General features: G+C 39.3%; 1 protein-coding gene across 1 annotated transcript in view; it reads left to right on the plus strand.

The window, feature by feature from the left end:
* LOC102824044 (transmembrane 9 superfamily member 2-like) overlaps window positions 1-10675 on the plus strand; it is a 19370-nt gene extending 8695 nt beyond the window's left edge. Inside the window, exons 3-6 of the mRNA XM_006846661.1 lie at window positions 1295-1446; window positions 2955-3066; window positions 7549-7720; window positions 10317-10675. Coding sequence (XP_006846724.1) covers window positions 1295-1446; window positions 2955-3066; window positions 7549-7720; window positions 10317-10384 — 504 coding nt within the window. The 3' untranslated portion in view covers window positions 10385-10675. The remainder of the gene's footprint in view (window positions 1-1294; window positions 1447-2954; window positions 3067-7548; window positions 7721-10316) is intronic.
* The last annotated feature ends 12858 nt before the right edge of the window (window positions 10676-23533 follow it).

Below are 23533 nucleotides of genomic sequence, written 5' to 3' on the forward strand. Positions count from 1 at the left end.
AGCAGGCCTCTCTTCTACAGTATCACTGGGTAGGTTCAAATCACCAGTGTTTTAAGTCAGTAAACGAGCTTAGTTTGTGCTATCCCGGAACTCTTCATGTACTTTAGGTTCAAGTTCTTTATATATTAGTGTGTTGGGATCGCTGGGTGGTACAAACAATTAACGTGTCCAGTGGCTAACTAAATGGTTGGAGGTTCAGGTCCCCAGAGGCACCTCAGAAAAAAGACCTGGCCACCACTACCAACAACTCAGCCCCAGAAAACACTGTAGAATAGAGTTCGACTTTGATACACACGAGGTCACCACAAGTCTGAATCATCATGACAGTAACTCATCTTATGTAGTATGTTATCAGTGAAAAAAGAATTGAGATTAACACAGTACTTACGGTCATAAAGCTTTATGTAGCCATTCACTATATTTGAGCAGTTTGAATAGAGATGACATTGTTTACTGCCAAATAAAAATACATTGATAAACATTTTAGGATCAGCAGCTTTCTTGTGATGAGTATATAAGTAAAAGGAAAAACCTCACTCTACTAGCCATTTCATGGGAGAAAGATGAGGTTTTTCTGGTCCTGTAAAGATTGACAGCCTCAGAAACCCTATACGGATTGCTATGAGTCAGAGGAACCAACTCAGTGGCACACCACCACCACCATTATTTTCTAAGTACCATATTCTTCTGAATTGTAGTCCTTGTGTAGCGCTCTGGGATAAAGCACTGGACCACAAGGTCAGTTTGAACTACAACATTGACAGTTCAAACTCACCTAGTGCTCGGTGGAACTGACTCGATGGTACTAAAAGCAACACTAGATTCTCCTGAAGAAGCCCTAGTAGCATAGTACATTGTGAACTGCACTACTAACCTCAAGATGAGCAATTGGAGTTTTCCAGGTGTTCCATGGGAGAAAGATGAGGCTTTTTTCTCCCATGAAGATGTACAGCCTTGGAAACCCTATGCAGGGTCACTATGAATCGGAACTGACTCCATGGCACACTACCACCATTACCATATTCTTCTGTGTATTTCTTGCTTTGTCTAAAACCGTTAGTTAGTGGATAACTGCTGAAAATAGTGGTGACTTGTTAACAGTAAACAGACTGAATATTGTACTAGATAGCAATCTGGTTCGTTGTTTCTAAATACAAATTTTAGTTCGATGACTTAAGTTAGCTGTTTTTGCCAGTAGTGTCAGCATGGGAGCTGAGAAGAAGCAGGCAAATGGTCTAATACAGAGAAGAATTTTTATGTAAACATGAATCCATTCTTTTTTTCTTCGTTTTAGGCTATTGAACACCCAGTTCGAACAAATCAGATTCCACGTCAAATTCCTGAACAGTCATTCTATACAAAGCCGTTGCCTGGTATTATCATGGGAGGGATTTTGCCATTTGGATGCATCTTTATACAACTTTTCTTCATTCTCAATAGTATTTGGTAAGCTATGGACAAAGTCCTCTTATTTCCATTGTTGTTACATATAATATAAACTATTTGTTGTTGTGTGCCATCGATTTCAGTTCCAACTCAACAGCCACCAGTTTTCAAGAGCAGCTGGTGCATTTGAACTGTCGGCCTTGTAGTTACCAGTTCAGTGCTTATCCTACAATGCCACACTAGGGCTTAGCTTACTGTTTGCGTCTTATATATTGTTGTTGTTGTTAGGTGCCATTGAGTCGGTACCAACGAATGGTGGTATAAATATATAAATACAGAAGCAGTTCTGCAATAACCAGACAACTTAAGCTGATTTTACTTTTTCCAACTGTTAAAAAGAAGACTTGTTACTTTTTAATTGGTTCTTGTTAATTCTCAGAACTTTTTCCATCTTATAGAGATGAAAATGAAGCTTTTGGGGTTAATTTGCCTATGTTACACAGCTGTCATGTGACAGAAAATTAACCTGAGGAAACTAGTCAGTAGTGTTTCCGAGAAGAGCTACTCTGAGCTCTTGATAGAGGGAATTTGAGCAAGCATTGAAGGAAGGGTTCAGGTAGACTACCTTCAGAGTCCTTTCCAATCGTAAGAATTTTTTCATTCTGTGATTTATTGGGAATGCAACAATTCTCTGTAGGATAAGCGCTGGACTGCTGCAAACCACAAGGTTGGCAGTTCAAGCCCACCAGCTGTTCCACAGGAAGAAGATGAGGCTTTCTGTGTTCCCACAAAGATTTATAGCCTTGTAAACCCTATACAGGGTTGCTATAAGTCAGGACTGACTTGACAGCACTTAGCTACTATAGTGTATGTATTTTAGTATATTATGGTCATTATTTCATCACAGAAAACATATGCTATATAGAAAGTGATAACTAAATTTGAGGGTGATTAGTACCTATCTTTAAGGAGCTCTGGTAGCATAGTGGTTATGAATCGGGCCGCAAACCGTAAGGTCAGCAGTTCGAAACTACCAGCTGTTCCACGGGAGAAAGATGAGGCTTTCTGCTCCCGCAAAGATTTACAGCCTCGGAAACCCTGTACAGGGTCGCTATGGGTCAGAACTGACTCGATGGCACTTAACAACAACAACAACAGTACCTGTCTTTCCTTCCAGATTGTAGTGGTTTCCCAAATTCTGTGTGATTTTTATCATATACAGTAGTGACTTATGTATTGAATATATCTTTTTATTAGTTTGAATCTGTTTTTTTATTAATTTTTTTCACATGTGTCTGCATCACTAGTTGTCAGGTTAAGTAAAGATATTTGACTAAATCCGAGTTTCAGGTTCTACCAAAGAAGAAAGCAAAAGTCCAGTGACGTTGACAGACACTTCTGTTGCCCAGCACCTGCCCCGTCAACAGCTAAGCTTGTTAGGATTTGTCTTGTTTGATTTCTTGGGAAAAGCAAACATTTTCTGTTGAGGAAAAATGAAAACAGCGTATCATTTACTGAGTTTCAGAGAAAAGATTTATAATTTTAACAATATGTCAATTTGTTTATAGGTCTCATCAGATGTATTACATGTTTGGCTTCCTATTTCTAGTATTTATCATTTTGGTTATTACATGTTCTGAAGCAACTATACTTCTTTGCTATTTCCATCTATGTGCAGAGGTAAGTAGTAGCAATATTTATTTTACTTACACATATTTTTGGTAGATTTATTTATAATTTTGATGTATGGCAAGTTTGAATACTGTTAATTGAAATAATTTCTGTTATGATAGAAATTGACCTGTATTCCTAAATCAAATGTAGACCTCTTTAGATTTAAATTAAGATAGTACATAGTTCATATTATAGACTTGTAATATTGAAGGATTCTATGGGCAAAATATTGAATGATGAATAAAATATCACACCAAGCTGGGAGGATACACAGACACTGTGCCAAAAAGAAATGGTCCATAGTCAACTATTTCGAGAGGTAGCATGTGATCAAAAGCCAATAGTACTGAAGGAAGAAGTTCAAGGTACTGAAGGTATTGGCAAAGAACAAGGCTCTGGGAATTGATACAATATTAATTGAAATCTTTCACCAAACTAATGCAGCATGGGAGGCACTCACTCATCTACACCAAGAAATTTGGAAGATAGCTTCTTGGCCAACTGATTTGAAGAGATTCCTGTTTGTACCCATTCCAAAGAGAGGTGGCTGTGGAATGCAGAAATGATTAGACAGGGTCATTAATATCACACTCAGGTGACATTTCACTAAAGATAATGCAAAATGGCTGCAACAGTACTTTGACAAGGAATAGACAGAGGCTCAAGCTGATTCAGACAAGGATGTGGAATGAAGGATTTCATTGCTGACATCACATGAATCTTGGCTGAAAACAGAGAACAACAGAAAGATGTATACCTGTACTTTATTGACTATGCAGAGACTTTCGACTGTGTGGATCATTACAAGCTAGCACTGAGAAAAACAGGTATTCCAGAACACTTCATTGTGCTCATGAGGAGCCTGTACATAGGCCAAAAGCAGTTCTTACAGAATAAGGGGACGCTGAATGGTTTAAAATCTGTAAAGGAGTGCACTCGTGTTGTATTCGTCCACCACACTTGTTCAGTCTAAGAAGCTGGATTATCTGAAGAAGAACATGCCATCAGGATTGGAGGAAGACTCATTAACAACCTGTGATACGCAGATGATAAAACCTTGCTTGCCGGGAGCAAAGAGCACTGAAAATACTTACTGATGAAGATCAAAGACTTTAATATGAGTTGTACCCCAATGTAAAGAAATTAAAGATCCTGACCACTGGAGCAGTAAATAACATCATGATAAATGGAGAAAAGATTGAAGTTGTCAAAGACTTCATTTTTACCTGAATCCATTATCAACATTCATGAAAGTAGTAAGTAGTTAAGAAATCAAATGATGTACTTTCTGCATTAGACAAATCTGATGCACATGACCAAAGCCATGGTATTTTCAGTAGCCTCAAATGCATGTGAAAGTGGAACAGTGAATAAGGAAGACCACCTAAGAATTGTTGCATTTGAGTTACAGTGTTGGAGAAGAATATTAAAAGTACCATGGACTGCCAGAAGAACAAATAAATCTGTGTTGGAAGAAGTACAGCCAGAGTTCGGCTTTACTTGCTCTGTGGGATGGGAAGCCCGCTGCTTTTGGTTTTGTTGCTGCTGCTGCTTCTCTGTCACTCCTCTGATGTCACAGCTTCTGTTTGGGGGCCAAGGAAGTTCAATATACAGGGACCTCAGGGTCCAAAGGGCACACTCCACATCTGTCTCTTCTTTGATGGTAGTGAGATACCCCCTCCTGTATATGAAATGACTCACTTTATACTCATGTTAGAATTCCAAGTTTTTATAATCAACCTCCTTTAATAATCACAATTACATCATATAATGTGGCAGTATGCACCCCACCCCCACCCCCACCTTCTCTTACTCAGACCCATCAGGAGAAAGATGTTTGGTGTGAGTTTACAAAGACTGACTAGAAGAAACATTAGTTAATTCATTATACTGCAAGGATAAACCTAGGAGTAGAATTGCGTCAGATACATGTGAAAGTTGGACAGTGAATAAGGAAGGAAGACTGTAGAAGAACTGATGCATTTGAGTTGTGGTATTAGAGAAGAATATTAAAAGTACCACAGACTTCCAGAGAAACAGACAAATCTATGTTGACGGAAGTAAAGCCAGAATGCCTCTGAGAGGCCACGATGACCACACTCGTCTCCCATACTTCAGACATATTATCAGGAGGAACCAGCCTCTGGAGACTGACATCATGCTTGGTAAAGTGGAGGGCCAGCGAAAAAGGAGACCCCAACTAGATGAATTGGCACAGTGACAGCAGCAATGGACTCAAGCGGAACAGCAGATGTGTGATGGGCACAGGACCAGGCAATGTTCCGTGCTGATCTGCTTAAGGTTGCTGAGTCAGAACCAGCTCGATGGCACCTGATAACAAATAATTCTATGTGTAGCTGTTTGAGAATCACCTGTTTTCTATAGCAGCCTAACCATTTTGTCTTCCAGCCAGCAATGTCCCAAGGTTGGAAGCCCAGTTTTAGTTAGGGTTATTCTGGTTGTTGGGAAGGTTATATAGCTTGGTGGTTTTGATTTATATTGAGTAGTGATAGGAGCTCTGGTAGCGTAGTGGTTACGAATTGGGCTGCGAACCTTAAGGTCAGCGGTTCGAAACTTCCAGCCGCTCCACGGGAGAAAGATGAGGCTTTCTACTCCCGTAAGGATTTACACCCTCGGAAACCCTGTACAGGGTCGCTATGGGTCAGAACTGACTCGACAGCACTCAACAACAACAACAACAACATTGAGTAGTGATACAAGAGAAATATGCTTTCTTTACTTCCAAAAAGATATCCTTGGAAACATTATGGGCAGTTCTGTTGTACCCTGTAGGGTGGGTATCTAAGAGTCAGAGTTACTTGATGGCACCTAATAACAAACAGTAGCTTTTTTTGTTGTTGTTGTTTAGTGCCATCAAGTTGGTTCCGACCCATAGCAACCCTGTATAGAGTTTCCAAGGAACGAATGGTGAGCTTGAACCTCCAACTTTGCAGTTCAGACTGACTTTGCAGTCCGGCGCCAATATTTTTAAATCTCATTACAGAGGATTGGACCTTTAAAAAATTCTCATAATCAATTATGATTTTTATGAGATAAATGATGATTTTTTTATATAAAAGCAAGCGTTGTCTTAATAACTTACTTTTAGATTATTTTGGTACTAAGAATGGATTTTAAACAAACAAAAAATCTTTCTAACACTGGACTGTTAAACACAAGGTTAGCAGTTCAAACCCACTAACTGCCTCTCAAAAACCCTTATATAAGGTGGGTATGAGTTGGAACCAACTCAATGACACATAACAACAACAGTAATATAGAATTGACTGAAATTTAAGATGTTGTTGTTGTTGTTATGTGCCATGGAGTCAGTTCCAACTCGTAACAACCCTGTACTGGGTTTCCGAGGCCGTAAATCTTTACAGGAGCAGAAAGCCTCAGATACGTAATACTATTTGCCATTAAATAAGCTATTTGTAAATTACTTTCTTTGGAAGCATAAATTTTGAAATATGAGGGTAAGTCAAAAAGTGTTGCTACTAGGGTTCATACGTGCATGGGTTTATTCCAAACAAAATGTATTTAAGCATGTCTCTCTGATAAGTGGATGGCTGCAGACACATTAAAAAAAGATCATATTAAAACTGGCTTCTGAAGGGGATCTGCTGGGCCAATTCAAGGTACAGCGGTCGGCTCAGAAGATTATGCCAACTGGTTTTTGGAATTGCAAAGGGGTAATCTTGAAAGATGTTCTCAAAGGACACAGGACAATCACAGGTGCTTATTATAAAGAAATTTTCAGATAATTGAAAACTGCCTTGGTGAGAAAAAAGTCAGGAGAGTTACACTGCCCTCGGAATTCTTTTCCATCACAATAATGCACCTGCTCATTTTTTGAGAGGAACAAGGACTCTCCTCTGTGAATTGCATTGGGAAACCTTACCCTGTCCACTACAGCCTGGATCTTGCCCCTTCAGACTTCTTTTTGTTCTCAAAACTTCAAGCACATTTAAAAGGAACATGATTTGAGTCCCTTGAGGATTTATTATATTTATTATACCATGCCCATTTGACATGGTATAAATCCAAGAGGAGGGCACAGTTCTTCACAAAAGGGTTAGAGAGAGAGTAATACCGCCCTTGGAAGTGTATAGATCTGCATCAGTAGTATGTCAAGAAATACGTAGCTTCATATTTTGGTATTTTTGTTTAATGCAGGTTTCCATGATTTCTGAAGCAATAATTTTTTACTTGCGTTCCTACAGCCTAATGCTGCATTATTGGTAAACTATTATTTTTCGACAGGTTCTTATTCAGTACGTTCACCAAAAGTGCTTACGTGCTTTCCAGCACCTGTAGTAAGATTGGAAATAAGCCAAATTCAAATAAGGGAAAGAGCCTGGAACTTACAGCAAAAATTAGGTTTTAGGGGCTATTTGACTTAGGTATGTTTGCTTTCTAACTTTCTTCTACCTATTATCTGTTATTGGAAAGTAATTATTTTTAATCTTTTTCTTTTCTACCTAGGATTATCATTGGCAGTGGCGTTCATTCCTTACCAGTGGCTTTACTGCTGTGTATTTCTTAATATATGCAGTACACTACTTCTTCTCAAAACTGCAAATCATAGGAACAGCAAGTACAATTTTGTACTTTGGTTATACCATGATAATGGTTTTAATCTTCTTTCTTTTTACAGGTAAGAATTGAAATGATTATTGTTAGTTAAGATTTTAGGCAAATAATTTACAACTAATTTCCTCTTATGAAACTCTTAAAGGTTTTCCACTGCTGAATATTCCTATACTTAGTCCTCATAACAACTAAACATAGTTACTCTACCCACCTGTAAGGTGAACATCAGTAACTGAAGGTAATGAAATGGAACTTAAAGGAAAACTGCTAGACCAGAATATTGTCCTAAAAACATAAGGAAGGGGTTCTGGACCAATAAATCTCAAGTTTTCTCTCGACTAACCTCTTAATGGTAGTCCATTTTAGAAGTAGGCTAAAAAGCTACAGCTTACCTGAGTTGAAGAGTGTGTAGAGATTGAAGCGGTAAAGCTGAGGTTGAGAGATGGCAAGATAATAATGTTGTTGTCATTGTTGTTGTTAAGTGTCATTGAGTCAGTTCTGACCCATAGTGACCCTGAATAGGGTTTCTGAAGAGCAGCTGGTTAGCCAAAACTGCCAACCTTGCAATTCAAACCAACCTTGCAGTCCAGTGCATTAACCCACAACACCACACGAGGACAGAAAATAACAGAGTATTCTTTATTCTGGAAGTATTAAATAGTTTTTAGTTTCAATTTACAGTCCAAGTTTTTAATGGGACATAGCTTGTATTGTATGGGTATTTATTTTATGGATATTTCTCCACCCAACGAGATAAAAGCTTTCTAAATTACAGAGCCTTAGGGGTACTTGGTAAACAGTTATGGGGTGAGTGACTGAATGAAAATAAGAAAACTGGGGCATTTCTTTGGTCACAGAAAAGTAAAGGTGCATTTATCTAAAATTTTACCTAAGAATGTCTTGCATGCAAAGTAAGGAAATATAGAAACCAAAACAAAAGGCCAGTTATTTTTATGGTTCTTTTTCTCATCTGTTACCATTTAAGAGCTGTCAGACAGGGTGTTGGTGTGCCCGCTGCTCTGGTGGTGTTGAAAGGCTTCAGGCACTTGCTTATTATCTGTTCTGTCTTGATGAGACATAGTAGTGGGTGGCTGTGTGTCTTGAAGCTGTGTGATAGAATTATTGGAATCCACAGTCCTAAATACTAACAAATGGTCTGTAAAACAGCAGTGCCTGTGAAACAAGGAATTACTATCTTTGTGCATCAGTATTTGTGGGTCCACAAATGCATATGTAGAATAATTTTTCTGTGCCTACACACAGAAAGTAATGATCTTAGTGAAAATTGTTTTCCAAAACATATGACGAAGGCACAACTAAATTTTATTGTTCCTAACTTTTAAAGTGTCATATTTTCATTGAGAGCAAAGCAAATTTTGTTACTTAAATTCTGCAGCCACATCAAATTGAATCATCCAGTTAAGCTAATTAAATTTAGTGGGTTTCACTAAAAAGGTTCTATAAAAGGGAGTAGTGGACCCCTTAAATGTATTGCTTTTTCCTAAAATAAGACATGTCCATATTTGCTTCAGAACTCCAAACTGATACCATTTTATCTGTCAGTCTGTTTTACTAAGCATATATTTTGTCACATAATAAAAGATGCTATTTTTGTATATATACTTTATCTGTCGTATATTATGAATAAAATAAAGCAATTAACTTTTTTAGGGTGGCCAGGATAGTGATAAAATGTTTTTCTCATCTTAAAATATTTTTTCCACAATTCGTTTTCCCAATCCATAATAAGCTTTTCAAATATCCCAAATCTGTATCTGTATTGCCCTCTAAAGCACAGTGCATTGCACATTGTAAAGGTTCAGTCTATGTACATTATGTGAATGCGTATAATAACATAGTTCGCCTTCTCATATACCACATCTGATCTCTTGATTTAGAAAATCTCCTTTAATGTATTTTCTGGGTTACTTGTGAAAATCATTAGAACTTTAAATATAAAAATTATGCTGGCTATGTAATTTACTCTTTTGCATTCCTCTATATCCCCACTTTCTGAATATTTACTAGGAGATTATCCTAGAAAAAATATATGTATAGCTTAAATTATTTTTTAAATATATTAAGTGATGTCATCAGTTGTATATCCTTTGCAGAACAAAGTCTTCCAATTTGTGTTTGGTAACCTAAACACATGTTATCATAGGAAAGAGTACTTACTGTACTTGGAGTCAATGAAACATGAACTTGGATTTTGGCCAAGTGTGTTTACCAGCCACTTGACCAGGAGACAGCCACATTAAAAGAGTCCCTGTCTAGCATTAAAATTCCTTGGAATTTAGACTGGTGAAGTAACTTGAAAAGCAAGACCTCCATTTTTTCATGAGTTCATTTACTCAAGTGACAGTCTGTGGAGGTAGCTAGAGCTGTCTCCTTCAAATTTAACAAGATGAAGAAATGGGCTTGGAGATGACAGGGTGGAATCTGCACTAGAGCCCGTGCTCTTCTCTCTGGCACCTTCTAGCCACTCATTTAGCTGCCGAAAATCTTTGTTATTACCCTGATGGTACAACTCTTACCCTTTTGTAAAAGAAAAAAAAAACAGTTGTTTTATTTTATTAAAAATGGAAAATTTTTAATAACTGTACTTTAAAAATGCTCAATTTGATTATCTTGTATGTGTGTGTTTTTTCCTTTTATAGGAACAATTGGCTTCTTTGCATGCTTTTGGTTTGTTACCAAAATATACAGTGTGGTGAAGGTAGACTGAAGCAGTCCAGTGTGCCCAGTTAAACAGAAATAAACTCATCAGCAAAGACCTGTTTTTGTGACTACCTTGAGTTTTATCAGCCTCGTATTTCATCAGAAGCAACGTGATTGATTCTAAATACACCTCTACCCTTACACCTGTTTCCACAAAATGTGTTCCAGCAGTAAAACATCTGTATTGTGATTGATTAAGTATGTTTTCAGTTGTTCTCAATGAAGAACAAATTTAAATATTATGTGCATTTGTAAATACAATAGCTTAAGAATTTTTCAATACTCTATTCAATGGCAGATAGAGGAGGCCATATCAAATAATATTGATGAAATGCAAGACAGTTGATTGTAAATAGAATTTTCTAGGCTCGGTAGGTGGAAAGAAATATTTTTCTTTAAAGGAAATAACTTTTTATCATGGTAATTTTGAAGGATGACTCCTATGATATGTTCATTGGGGATGTGGCTTTAAAAATTTTTTTGTCATGGTTGTAACTGTTCTTATCTTTCACTTTTCTGTGTTAACTTCATTATTCCCATGTTATCGGCCTTCTAAACTATGTGCCTCTGAGTCTTACAATTTATAAATTTGTTATCTTAATAAATATTGTAAAAACATCTTCATTGCATCATTGTTCTATATTCAAGAAGACTTCTATAAATAAACCTCTGTTGACCAAGGAGTCCTGGTGTGGTGCTGTGGGTTAATGTGTTGGACTACAAGGTTGGTGGTGGTTCAAGTTCGCCAGCCACTCCGGAAACCCTCTAACAGGGTTTCTATGAGTTGGAACTGATTCAGTGGCACTTAACAACAACAATTTACCAAGGGTGTTTAAAATGATTTAGGTTGTCTTTTCAGATTTTATTGGATTTTGTTAATGTAGCGAAGTATGAGGGATGAAGTCTGGCCTTGTTGGCTGCCAAGAAGCATTCTGACTGTACTTCTTCTAACACAGATTTGTTTGTTCTTTTGGAAGTACATGGTACTTTTAATACTCTCCGCCATAATTCAGAAGCATTAATTCTTCTACAGTCTTCCTTATTTACTGTCCAACTTTCACATTCATGTGAGGTTACTGAAATGCCATGGCTTGGGTCAGGCGCACCTTAGTCCTCAAACTGACATCTTTGCTCCTCAACACTTTTAAGAGGTTTTCTACAGCAGATTTACCTACCGCTACATTACATCGTTTGATTTCTTGACTACGGCTTCCATGAGTGTTGATGATTGATCTTAGCAAAAAGAAGTCTTCGAGAACTTCAATCTGTTCTCCTTTTATCCTATTGTTATTTATTGGTCCAGTGGTGAGGATTTCTGTTTTCTTTACATCGAGGTGCAACTTAGACTGAGGCTGTGGGCTTTAATCTTTACCATTAATTATTTTAAGCCCTCTTCACTTTCAGCAAGCAAGGTTGTATCATCTGCATATTGCAGATTGTTAATGAGTGTTGCTCGAATCCTGATGCCACATTTTTCTTCATATAATTCAGCTTCTCGGATTTTCTGCTCAGAATACAGATTGAGTAAGTATGATGAAAGAATACAACCCTGATGCACACCTTTCCAAATTTTAAACCATTCGGTTTAAACAGAACCTTGTTCTGTTCGAACAGCTGCCACTTAGTCAATGTACAGTTTCCTCATTAGCACAATTAAGTGTTTCAGAATACTCATTCTCCGCAATGTTGCCCATAACTTGTCATGATCCACACAATCGAAAGCCTTTATATAGTCAATAAAGCACAGGTAAACATCTTTCTGGTATTCTCTGCTTTCAGTCAAGATCCACCTGATATCAGCAGTGATATATATCCCTTGTTCCATATCCTCTTTTGATGAAACCAACTTGAACCTTTGGAAGTTCTCTGTCAATGTATATTTGCAGCTGCTTTTTAAGTAGCAAAATTTTAACTTACATGCAATATTAATGATACTGTATGATAATTCTGTTGGGTCACCTCTGTTTGGAATGGGCACAAATAGGAATTTCTTCCAGTCAATTGGCCAGGTAGCTGCCTCCCAATATTCTTGGCATGGTTGAGGCGATGCCGCCCGGTGCTATATCATTTTTTTTTGAAAGATTTCAATTTGTATTCCATCAATTCCGGAGCCTTGTGCTTAGCTAATATCTTCAATGCACCTTGGACTTCTTCCTTCAGTATCATTGGCTCTTGATCATATGCTACCTCTTGAAATGGTTGAACATCAACCAATTCCTTTTGATACCATGACTGTATTCCTTCTTATTTTGTGACTATTCCATTTTATTTTGATGCTTTGTGCATCTTTGTAGGAGCAGAAGACATAGTCTTCGGCCCTTGAGTGGCTGGTGGGCTAGGACTGCTGATCTTGTGGTTCATAGACCAGTGCTTATATAGCCACCAAACTCATCTTGCATATAGTAAGGCGTCTATAAATATTTGTTGATTGAAACTAGGAATTAGATCATAAGTACACACAAAAAACACTGCCTTCAAGTCAATCCCAGTTGTGACTTGTGGTCCAGCGGAGATTTTTGTTTTCTTTACATTGAGGTGTAATTCTTACTGAAGGCTGTAGCCTTTTGATCTTCATCAGGTATGGCATCCCTTGTTTCATGTCGTCTTCTGAATCCCGTTTGATTTCTGGCAGCTCCCTGCCAACTCATTACAACCTGTAGGACAGAGTAGGACTTCCCCCATAGTCTTCAAAAGGCTCCTGGTGTGGCACTCTAGGACCAGCACTTGGATTCAAATGACAAGATCCACAGTTCAAACCCACCAACTGCTCCTTGGAAACTCTGTACAGGGTCACTATGAGTAGGAACTGACTCGAGTGCACTTAAGAATAACAATCTTTACAGAAGCCGATTGCCACATCTTTCTCCCTCGAGCAGCTGGTTGATTGAAACCACAGATCTTTTGGTTGGTAGTTGAGAACTTGATGAACTAATACTGATTTTACATATTTAAATTATTTTTTAATATAGTAAAGATACCACTTGAACATTTTCTTTAGTTGTAAGATTCCAGAACTTTAAAACTTTTTTTATTCCTTTTTAGAAGTGCTTTTTTTGATTCTGTAAAATCATGCATTTTAATATGTATTCAGGAACCTTGTCTTGTACATTTGTTCTATGTTCATTGACAGTTGTTAAAACAAATCAGTACTGGCAGAATTTGGTCAGCTTCTCTCTACACTTAGTTTGAACTGTTACCCATGGAACCAGCCCAAACATAAAGCTACAAAGAGGTTAATTAAAATCAGAATTCTGGGTCATTTCTCATTTAAACAAAACAGATGGTCCTCCTTACCATACTTTTGTCAAACTTTGGGTAGAAATGATTAAATGCATTTATAACTCCCATATAAATGCTAACCGTACTCCTTAAAGGAATTATACATTACTATTGAAATGCACGGGGTGAGAGAGGAAGGAATTTTTTAAATAGCAGAGCTTGTTTATTTTGAAGCTTTTAATAAAAAGGTTGATAAAAGAGAAAAGCACTTTAACAGGAATATTAAATAAAACAAAGTTATCAACAGGATTTCCCAAATAGTTATTTTAATATTACATATGTTTTAATTCTTTGGAGTAGGGAATTCATGTTGTTACTGTTTTTGTTAGTAGGTGCCATAGAGTCGATTCTATGCACAGCATAACGGAACACAGCCCAGTCCTATGCCATTCTCACAGTTGTTAGGTTTGAACCCATTGTTATTGCCACTGTGTTAATACATTTAGCTGGGGGCCTGCCTTTTCATTGCTGAGCCTCCACTTTACCAAGCATGATGTCATTCTCCAGGGATTGGTCACTCCTGACAACATGTCCAAAGAATAAGAGATGAAGTCTTGCCATCCTTGCTTCTAAGAAGCATTCTGGCTATACTTTTATATATATACATTTTTATTGTGAATTGAGTGATAGTTTACATGGAGGAACATCGGTTTTACACTCATTGTTTCATTGCAATGATTACAATCCCCTCTGTGCATCATCATTCAACAGTATTTGCTTCTATTCCCTCTGTTTTGTTTGGGGTTTTTTTTGGGGGGGGGCAGATTTACACAAAAACACTTAGGAAAATATAATCATTTCAACAGCTAAAGGGTACATTTTGCAAGCCTGCCTCCTGGCCACCAGCACACAGTCTTTCTCTTTCCATGAATTTAGAGTCTTCAGCTACTCTATCTCCCCATGTCCTCATCTCTGACATCATCTCTGGTGTCCCTGCTTCTCTGGATAGGGTCCCACATTCCGCTTGTGCTCTTCTCCCTGGCTATATTTCTTACAACACAGATTTGTTTGTTCTTCTGGCAGTTCATGGTATTTTCAATATTCTCCAGCCACATAATTCAAAAGCACTGATACTAAGTCTACTTTAGTCATCATCCACCTTTCACATGCATATGAGGTGATTGAAAATACCATGACTTCAGTCAGGAGCACCTTAGTCTCCAAACTGACATATTTGCTCTTGAACACTTTAAAGAAGTCTTGTTGCAGATTTACCTAATGCAATACATCATTAGATTTCTTGATTGATGATTCCATGAGCATTGATTGTGGATCCAAGTAAACTGAAGACTTTGACAACTTCAGTCTTTTCTTTATCATGAATTTATTTATTGACCCAGCTATAAGATTTTTGTTTATATTCCATTGAGGAGCAATCCATACTAAAGTCTTTGATCTTCATTGGTAAGTATTTCAAGTCTTCACATTCATCATACAAAGTTGTTTTATCTTCATATCGCAGATTGTTAATGAGACTTTCTCTAATCCTGATGCCACGTTCTTCTTCATATAATCCAGTTTATCAGATTATTTATTCAGCAAACAGATTGAATAAATATGGTGACAAGATAAACCCTAGTGCACACCTTTCCTGATTTTAAATCATTCACTGCTTGTTCTATTCGAACACTGTCTCTTGGTCTGTGTACAGTTTCCTTATGACTGCAATTCAGTGTTCTGGGATTCCCATTCTTCCCATTGTTATCCATAGCTTGGTATAATCCACACAGTTGAAAGCCTTTGCATAAATAAACACAAGTAAACATCACCCTGGAGCCCTGGTGTGGCGCTGTGGGCTAATGTGTCAGACTGCAAATTCGTACTACAAGGTTGGCGGTTCAAGCTCTCCAGTTTCTCCTTGGAAACCCTACACAGGGTCACTATGGGTCGGAATCAACTCGACGGCACTTAACGATAACAACAACAAACATCACTCTGGTATTCTCTGCTTTCAACCAAGACCTATATGACTTCAGCAATGATATCTCTAGTTCCACATCCTCTTCTGAATCTGCCTTGAATTTCTGGCAGCTTCTTGTCAAGGTACTGCTGCAATCATTTTAAAATGATGTATTCAACAAAATTTTACTTTCATGTGTATGATTTCTGTATTCCATTATGTCATCTTTCTTTGGAATGGCCACAAATATGGATCTTCTATAATCAGTTCATCAGTCATAGGTGAGTGAGTACCTCCAGTGATGCATCAGATTTTTTTAAACATTTCCATTTGCATTCCATCAATTCCTGGAGCCTTGGTTTTTTGCCAGTGCCTTCAGTGCAGCTTGGACTTATTCCTTCAATGCTATTAAATCTTGATCCTATGATGCCTCTTGAAATGGTTGAACATTGATCAATTCTTTTTTGTACAGTAACTCTTGTGTTTTCTTTTCATCATCTTTTGATGTTTCTAGCATCATTCAGTATTTTGCCCATGTTGTTGCCAAGTGCTTTGGAGTTGATTCCGACACATAGCGACCCTGTACAGGATTTCCAAGGAGCATCTGACAGGTTTAAACTGCCAACCTCGTGGTTCTTATCCTACAGAGCCAACCAGAAGTCCATAGAATCCTTTAATATTGTAACCCAAGGCTTACATTTTTTCTTCAATTCTTTCAGCTTGAGAAATGTCAAGCATGCTCTTCCCTTTTGATTTTCTAACTCCAGGTGTTTGCACATTTCATTATACTTGTCTTTGTCTTCTCAAGCTGTCCTTTGAAAATTTCTGTTCAGCTCTTTTACTTTATCATTTCTTCTTGTCACTTTAGCTTCTCTAAGTTCAAAGGCAAATTCCAGAGTCTCTTCTGAGATCCATTTTGGTCTTTTCTTTTTTTCCTGTCTTTTTAATGACCTGTTTTATTCATGTATGATGTTCTTGATGTCATCCCACAACTCATCTGGTCTTTGGTCATTAGTGTCTAATGCATCAAATCTGTTTGTGAGATGGTCTCTAATTTTGGGTGAAATATACTTAAAGGTCTTATTTTGGGTCTTGTGAACGTGTTACCATTTTCTTCAACTTCAGTCTGATCTTGTATATGAGCACTTGATGACCTGTTCCACAGTTGGCCTCAGCCTTGTTTTGGCTGATGATACTGTGCTTCAGTCTCTTCCCGTGGTGGTAGTGGTGATTGTGTGCCATCAACTCAGTTCCAATACATAGTGACCCTATATAGGGTTTTCAAGACTATAAATATGGGAGTAGAAAGCCTCATCTTTCTCCCACAGAACAGCTGGCAGATTGGAACTGCTGACCTTGCGGTTAGCAGCCCGATTTCTAACCACTACGCTATCAGGGCTCCTTGTCTCTTCCCACAGATGTACTTGATTTGACTTCTGTGTGCTCCATCTAGCAAGGTCCAGGTGTATGGACCTTACAAAATGTATTCACATAAATTTGAATAATAGTTAATAAACTGATCCTTCTTGTAGGTATATGGATATTATCCTATCACAGATAGCATGATACTTCAAGATAGATCTTGAAATGTTCTTTTTGATGATGAATGTGACACCATTCCTATTCAATTTGTCATTACCAACATAGTAAATCATATAATTGTCTGGTTCAAACTTGCCCATACCAGTCCTTTTCAGTTCACCAATGCCTTCAATATCAGTATTTATGTATTCCATTTAATTTTTAACAGCTTCCAATTTTCCTAGATTCTGGTGAACGGGGATGAGGGATCATGGTGAAGGATTTTATGATTTAATTGTGATGGTTAGCAGGATTAATTGTGATTGTCACAACTATAATTGTAGATGGTATGTAATTCAAACAGGAGGGTGGGGGGCACTGTTTCATTTTATGAACATACGATCCCAGGACAATCAAAAAGGAAGAACATGAGTGGAGTGTGAGATCTCTACCTAGAAAAGCGGTGAAAGCAGAGATGTTGGCAGAGGTGGTGGCGTGGAGAGACAGAGCAGCTGCGGACTCTAGGCCATGGACTGAGTAAGGGCAGGAGGGTGGCTGGCAGAATGTGTCCTTTGGACATTTAAATGCATATATATTTTTTGTTTTGTATGTGTGCATCAAATATTTGTGCTTTGTGCATTTGTGAACTATAAGATGTAAATGGGGAGTCATATGGAGGAAATAGGATAACTGTTGTAGGAAGGGGATTGTAATCATTGAGATGAAACAAAGTGTATAATTTGTTGAATGTAAAGCTGACGAAGTTGGTTTACTTCAGTCAATTCACAATAAAAGGTTAAAATACATAAATAAATAAAATTTAAAACATAAAAATAACATGTACTACCGAAAGAACAAATAAATCTATGTTGGAAGAAGTACAGCTGGAATGTTCCTTAGAAGTCAGAATGGCCAGACTTTTCTCATACTTTGGACATGTTTTCAGGAGGGACCAGTCTCTGGAGAAGTGCATTATGCTTGGTAAAATGGAGAGTAAGAAAAAAAGAGGAAGACCCTCCAAGGAGATAGATGGACATATGGCAGCAGCAATGATCTCAAAGGTAACAACAATTGTGAGGATGGCCTAGGACTACAGGGTGTTTCGTTCTGTTGTGCATAGGGTAACTATGAGTCAGAACCAACTAGATGACATTATAGAGAAGAAACTGATGAGCAGAGAGGTTAAGTAACTGTGGAACTGGTATGACTTACGCTGTTAAAAGCTCACCCTAGCTGTTTAGCAAGAGAGTTGATTATAGGAAACAAGAATGGATGCAAGGCAGCTTTGGATTAATCTAGATAAAAATGTTGGTAGCCCTGACCACAGCTAGAATTATTTTGAGGTGAGTAGTACACCAGCCGTGGATATCAAATTTAAGGGGGTGAGTACTAAAAAACTCACTAAGATAAATGGTATTTCAATATTTAAAACACCAGTTAATGTAAATCATCTAAACAAAATATCAAAAAATTTAAATAAAGGCAGGATGAATATTTCTGGTTTTTCCTCAGTCTCCCATATGGCGAGTGTGGAGACAAGGGCGGTAGCCTTGAAAGGCCTGGTGTGGAACGAGGGCAGGAGGACTTGGTATTGGATGTAACAATATTACTTCTGTCCCTTAGAAGCTCAACATCCATGGGAAACTATGCAGTAAATTGTGTTGGGGGTCTCTGTCATCAATTGCAAGTCATACTGACCCCATGTGATGTAGCAGAACTGCAGAAGCGGGTCACCTGGGCATTCTAAGGAAGAGTGGCTGGGTGCATTCCAATGCCAATTTTTGTACTAGCAACTGAGCATTTATCCATCACACCACCAGGGGTTCTTAGGAATAGGAAGGTAGAAGTACTCATTGGATCAGGTATCGATTAGGTAACGTAGAGAAGCAGAGGACGTATATTGGGACAGGGCCAATATCAACCGTAAGCGTTCTCGAGTGAAGAGTGGTGTCCACTGCTAGTCTCCAGCAAGCATTTCTGTGGTCCAATAAGCTGGAAACTTTTCTGTTTGGAGTCCTGGTGCGGTGGTGTAGAATAAACACTGGACTCAAGGTCGGCGGTTCAAACCCACCAGCCGCTCTTTGGCTATGAGGCGGAACCAACTCGACGGCACTTATCAACAACAAGGTATTGCATGTATGATCCATAATGGAGTTCTTTCTGCATTTTCTTTGATCCCCCTTAAGTTAATTGTTAACTAAGCCACGCACTTGGAGATTACAAACTGATTTAGGCTGGCTGTATGTTAACAAAAACAGCATAGAAAACGTGATGTTTCTGACTTGGAAAATGCAAGGATCTCAAAAAACCCCAACAACAACCGTTCAAGAAAAAGCCACCCATTCAGATCGTCTGCTTCCTCTGGTCTCCATAAAAGCGAAGAATAATATTGGGAGAATCCAGGTCCAGGCCAGTGACCTAGGTAATTGTTATATAGGGCTCCCTAACCTGAACCAGTCAGGGTGCGCTAGGGGAGGGAGTGGCGCTGGGAGGAGTGAGGGCGTGGTGAAAGAGAAGGAGGCGGGCAGGTCCGGTGTGTCAAGGGCTGGCGCCGGGTTGGTCGGGGCGGGAAAGGCGGGGCTAGATTGGGGCGGAAGGTGGTGTGAAGGAGAGAAGGCGGGGAGGGGGCTGGCTGTGGGCGGGGAGAAGCGGAGGTTTGGGCGTGGCTGGGGCGGTACGTGGACTTGCTGGGAAGATGGCGTTACGTCTGCGGCGGAGTGCGGCGCGCGGAGCTGCGGCGGTGCTGGAGAGGCTGTGAGTGCAAGTCCCGGGTTACCCGCAGCCCGGCGGGCGGGGCACGTCTTCCCAAGCCCCTGGCGGGCATTGCGGCTGGCTAGGAGCACTTTGCGCCTCCCGTGTGCCAGTCTTCACATGTCCAGCCGGCCCTGCTGGGTCACCCTGGCCCCGGGGTCGTTCGCACCACCTGTGCCTAGCGGTCGGGAGGGCCCTTGCACGATCCGGAAAATGGGTACAAATCATTAGACGGCGTAAACTGTACTCTTATCAGCCCCCAAAACAAAACGTTATAGGATTAGCCCTGGGCAGCTATCCTCAAGGTTTGCAAATCAAACCCATCAGCCCCTTCTCGGCCATTGTGAGTCCGAACCAACTCGACAACACTTAATAACAACAACAACGTGCGTGTGATGCTCTATAAAAGGTGTCCTGGAGTAGTCTAGCTCTCTAGATTAATATGAACACTTTTCGTTGGTTTGTTTAGAACAACAGTTCCCAAACTTTTTTGGTCCTGGAACCCTTATTGTTATTTTTGCTAAGTGCCCTGGAGTCGATTCCAACTCATAGTGACCTTGTGTATGGTTTGGGAGGAGCAGCTGCTGGATTTGAACTGCCACCCTTGCAGTTAACATTTCAGTGCTTATCCTACAGCGTCACACCAGGTCCCAGGACCCCCATACGTACATTCCTAAAAATTGAAGACCACAAAGTGCTTTTGTTTTTATCGTTACTTGCCGTCTTAGAAATTAAAACAAACTTTTAAAATGTTTTACTCATTTAAAAAAATTGTATTTTAACACACATATAATGGCATTTTTAGTAACACCTAACTATTTTCCAAAACAAAAAAATTTATGTAAAAGAGGCATCCTTTTACGGATGAATTCTCCAGTAAGCAGGTTTTTACTTTTGAAATATATGAAGAAATTCAGGGTTCATGAAAACGCAGATACATATATGGAAAAAGGAGGTTTTACTTGACCCTTTTTAAAGGTCTTCAGGGACTCAGTCCCCATAAGTCCTTGGATCGCACTTTAAGCTGCTGGTGTAGCCCATTTGCCAGCTTCATTCACAGACATTATTTCATTTGATTCTATTGATTACCATGTGAAGAAGTTGGGTGGCATGCTTATAAAGTTGAGGAATTTGAGGTTTAAGAAACTCTCAAAGCTCCATGATCACTTGTGGCATGTAGTTGAGCGCCTTTTCAGATCTTTCCAAAGCCATCTTCTGTGGGCTGGTCAGTGAGTGCAGTGACCACACACTTGACTCACTTGGGACCCAGCTCACATTGCTCTTCACCTACCTTAGCATGCTGGCTCATTGTCAACACTCCTCCACAATCCACAACGACCATGGGATTCTGTTCTCAAAATAATACTTGTTATCCATGGGGCTTCATGAAATTTATACCAGGGGTTAAATTACTCTGATTGCGGCCTCTTCAGAGCACAAAGATTGGGTGAAGTAGAGGTACTGAAGGCTAATTAGAAAAATCTTACAGATATTTTAATTTCTGCCCCAATTATTTTATACTTCTCAGATTCAGGTTAGTGAACCTGCTTCTGGTAGCTTTTCATTCTGGGTGTAGAGCTGTCAGTATCATTGTTGATCTTGTTGTAAGTTGCTATCAAGATGGGTTCAAGTTATGGCCACTTTCTATGTAACAGAATGCAGGTTGTCCAGTCTGCACCATCTTCATCACTTGATACGTTTGAGTTCATTGTTGTACCTGTTATGTCTGTACATTTCACTGAGGATCTTCCTCATTTTCACTGACCGTCCACTTTACCAATAATGATGGCCTTTTTCTAGCGATTCATTTTCCCTGATGACATGGCCAAAGTAAGCAAGCCAAAGTTTTGTTATTTTTGCTTTAGAAGCATTCTGGTTGTATGTGTTCTAAGACTGATTCGTTCATTCTTCTGGTGGTGGTGGTAAGTGCCATCGAGTCCATTATGGCTTATAGGGTTTCTGTGTAGAGTTTCAGAGGAGTGGTTGGTGGGTTTGAACTGCCATCCCAGTGGTTCACAGTCCAGTGCTGTTCCTAGAGCGCCACACCAGGAGTCTTCTGGTAGTCCATGATATTCTTTGCCTACACTATAATTCAAATTTATCTTCTGTTTTCTTTTTTCATTGTCTAGCGTTTGTCTATAAAGTGATTTAAGACCGTGGCTTCTTACAACAGCAGAAAAGACTTCATCATTGAGAACAGAATGCCATCTTTCTTGCATGATGTAGGGAACACTGACATATTACATTTTACTTCCCATTTCATTTTGAATCCATGCCAATGCATCATTTCTAGGTCAATAGGACTGTGCAACGAAGGGACTTGGAACTCCAGAGCCTGTGCTCTTTCCACGTAGCGCGTGGCTTCTGTTGCTTTTGTTAGTTGTCATCAGGCCGGCCCCTTGGAGGACAGCTGCTGTGCAGGGTTTTCAAAGAAGGGACTTTTCAGAAGCAGATGGTCAGACTTGTCATCTGAGTGCATCTGGGTGAGTTTGGACTGCCACCCTTTCAGCTAGTGGTCAAGTGCTTAACCATTTGCATCACCTAGGGACTCCGTTACATTGCTAGTTTTTGTTATTGGACTAAAATTATGAAGGGCCGTTAAATGCTGTTGGAAGAAGCCCTGGTAGTGCATTGGGCTGCTAACCAAAAAGATTTGTGGTTTGAATCCACCAGCTGCTGTTGGGGAGAAAGATGTGTCTGTTCCCAGAAACGTTTATAGCCTCGGAAACACTAAGAAACACTTCTCCTCTGTCCTCTGGGGGCGCTATGAGTCAGCATTGACTCCATGGCAGTGGATTGGGGGGGTTTTTTTGGGTGTATGTTATTGGTAATAATGAAAGCAACTGTGGAAGAGCATCAGAGCAGCGTGAGAAAGCCAGCGACAGCAGGTATGGTGGCGGGGCCATGGAATGGAGAGAGGAAGCAGCTACAGACACTAGGCCCGTGGAATGAGTAAGTCTGTGTGCCGGTGGGCAGGAGGCCGACTTGCAACATATGCCTGTAGGACTTTTAAATGAATGTATGTGTTTTGTATGTGTGCATCAAGCATGTTTGCTTTGTTCATTTATGAAATAAAGGATGTAAAAGGGAATGCAGAGGGAGGAAGTAGGATAACTGTTGTAGGGAAAGATTATAATCACTGAGATAAAAGAAAGTGTATAATTTGTTGCATCTAAAGCTGTTGATCTTGTCTGTAAACCTTCACTCAAGTCACAATATAAAAAAAAGTATTTTGCAACAGAATTGTGTAGTGCAATATGTCGATTTATTTCTGGATTGCTGCTTCCATGGATATTGGTTGTTGATCCAAATAGAATGAAGTCATGGACAACTTGGTTTTTTCCCTCGTTTACCATGGCGTTTTCATTCAGGACTGTTCCTGACCTCTCCTCTTCATCCTCTAACTGGTCCTGCTGCAATGCACCCACTCTGCTGCTTTCCTGCCCGCCTTGTCTACAACCACCATAAACTTGATTCCCTCTTGCTCTGCGGCTTCTGCTTGGAAAGAACAGCATTGCCTCAGAGGGACTTCGGGAATGAGAGCTTTTCCCGCCCACTGCAGCCACTGGCACCTCCCTCCAGAAAGCATACACTCACTCTTTTTTCTTTTTTTTTAATTTAAGGTTTTTATTGTGGATTGAGTGAAAGTTTACAGGGCACATCATCAGTTTCACATTCAACAATTCATATAACTTGTTTCATTAC

The sequence above is a fragment of the Chrysochloris asiatica genome, unplaced genomic scaffold (genome assembly GCF_000296735.1).
Source record: "Chrysochloris asiatica unplaced genomic scaffold, ChrAsi1.0 scaffold00029, whole genome shotgun sequence".
Lineage (NCBI taxonomy): Eukaryota > Metazoa > Chordata > Mammalia > Afrosoricida > Chrysochloridae > Chrysochloris > Chrysochloris asiatica.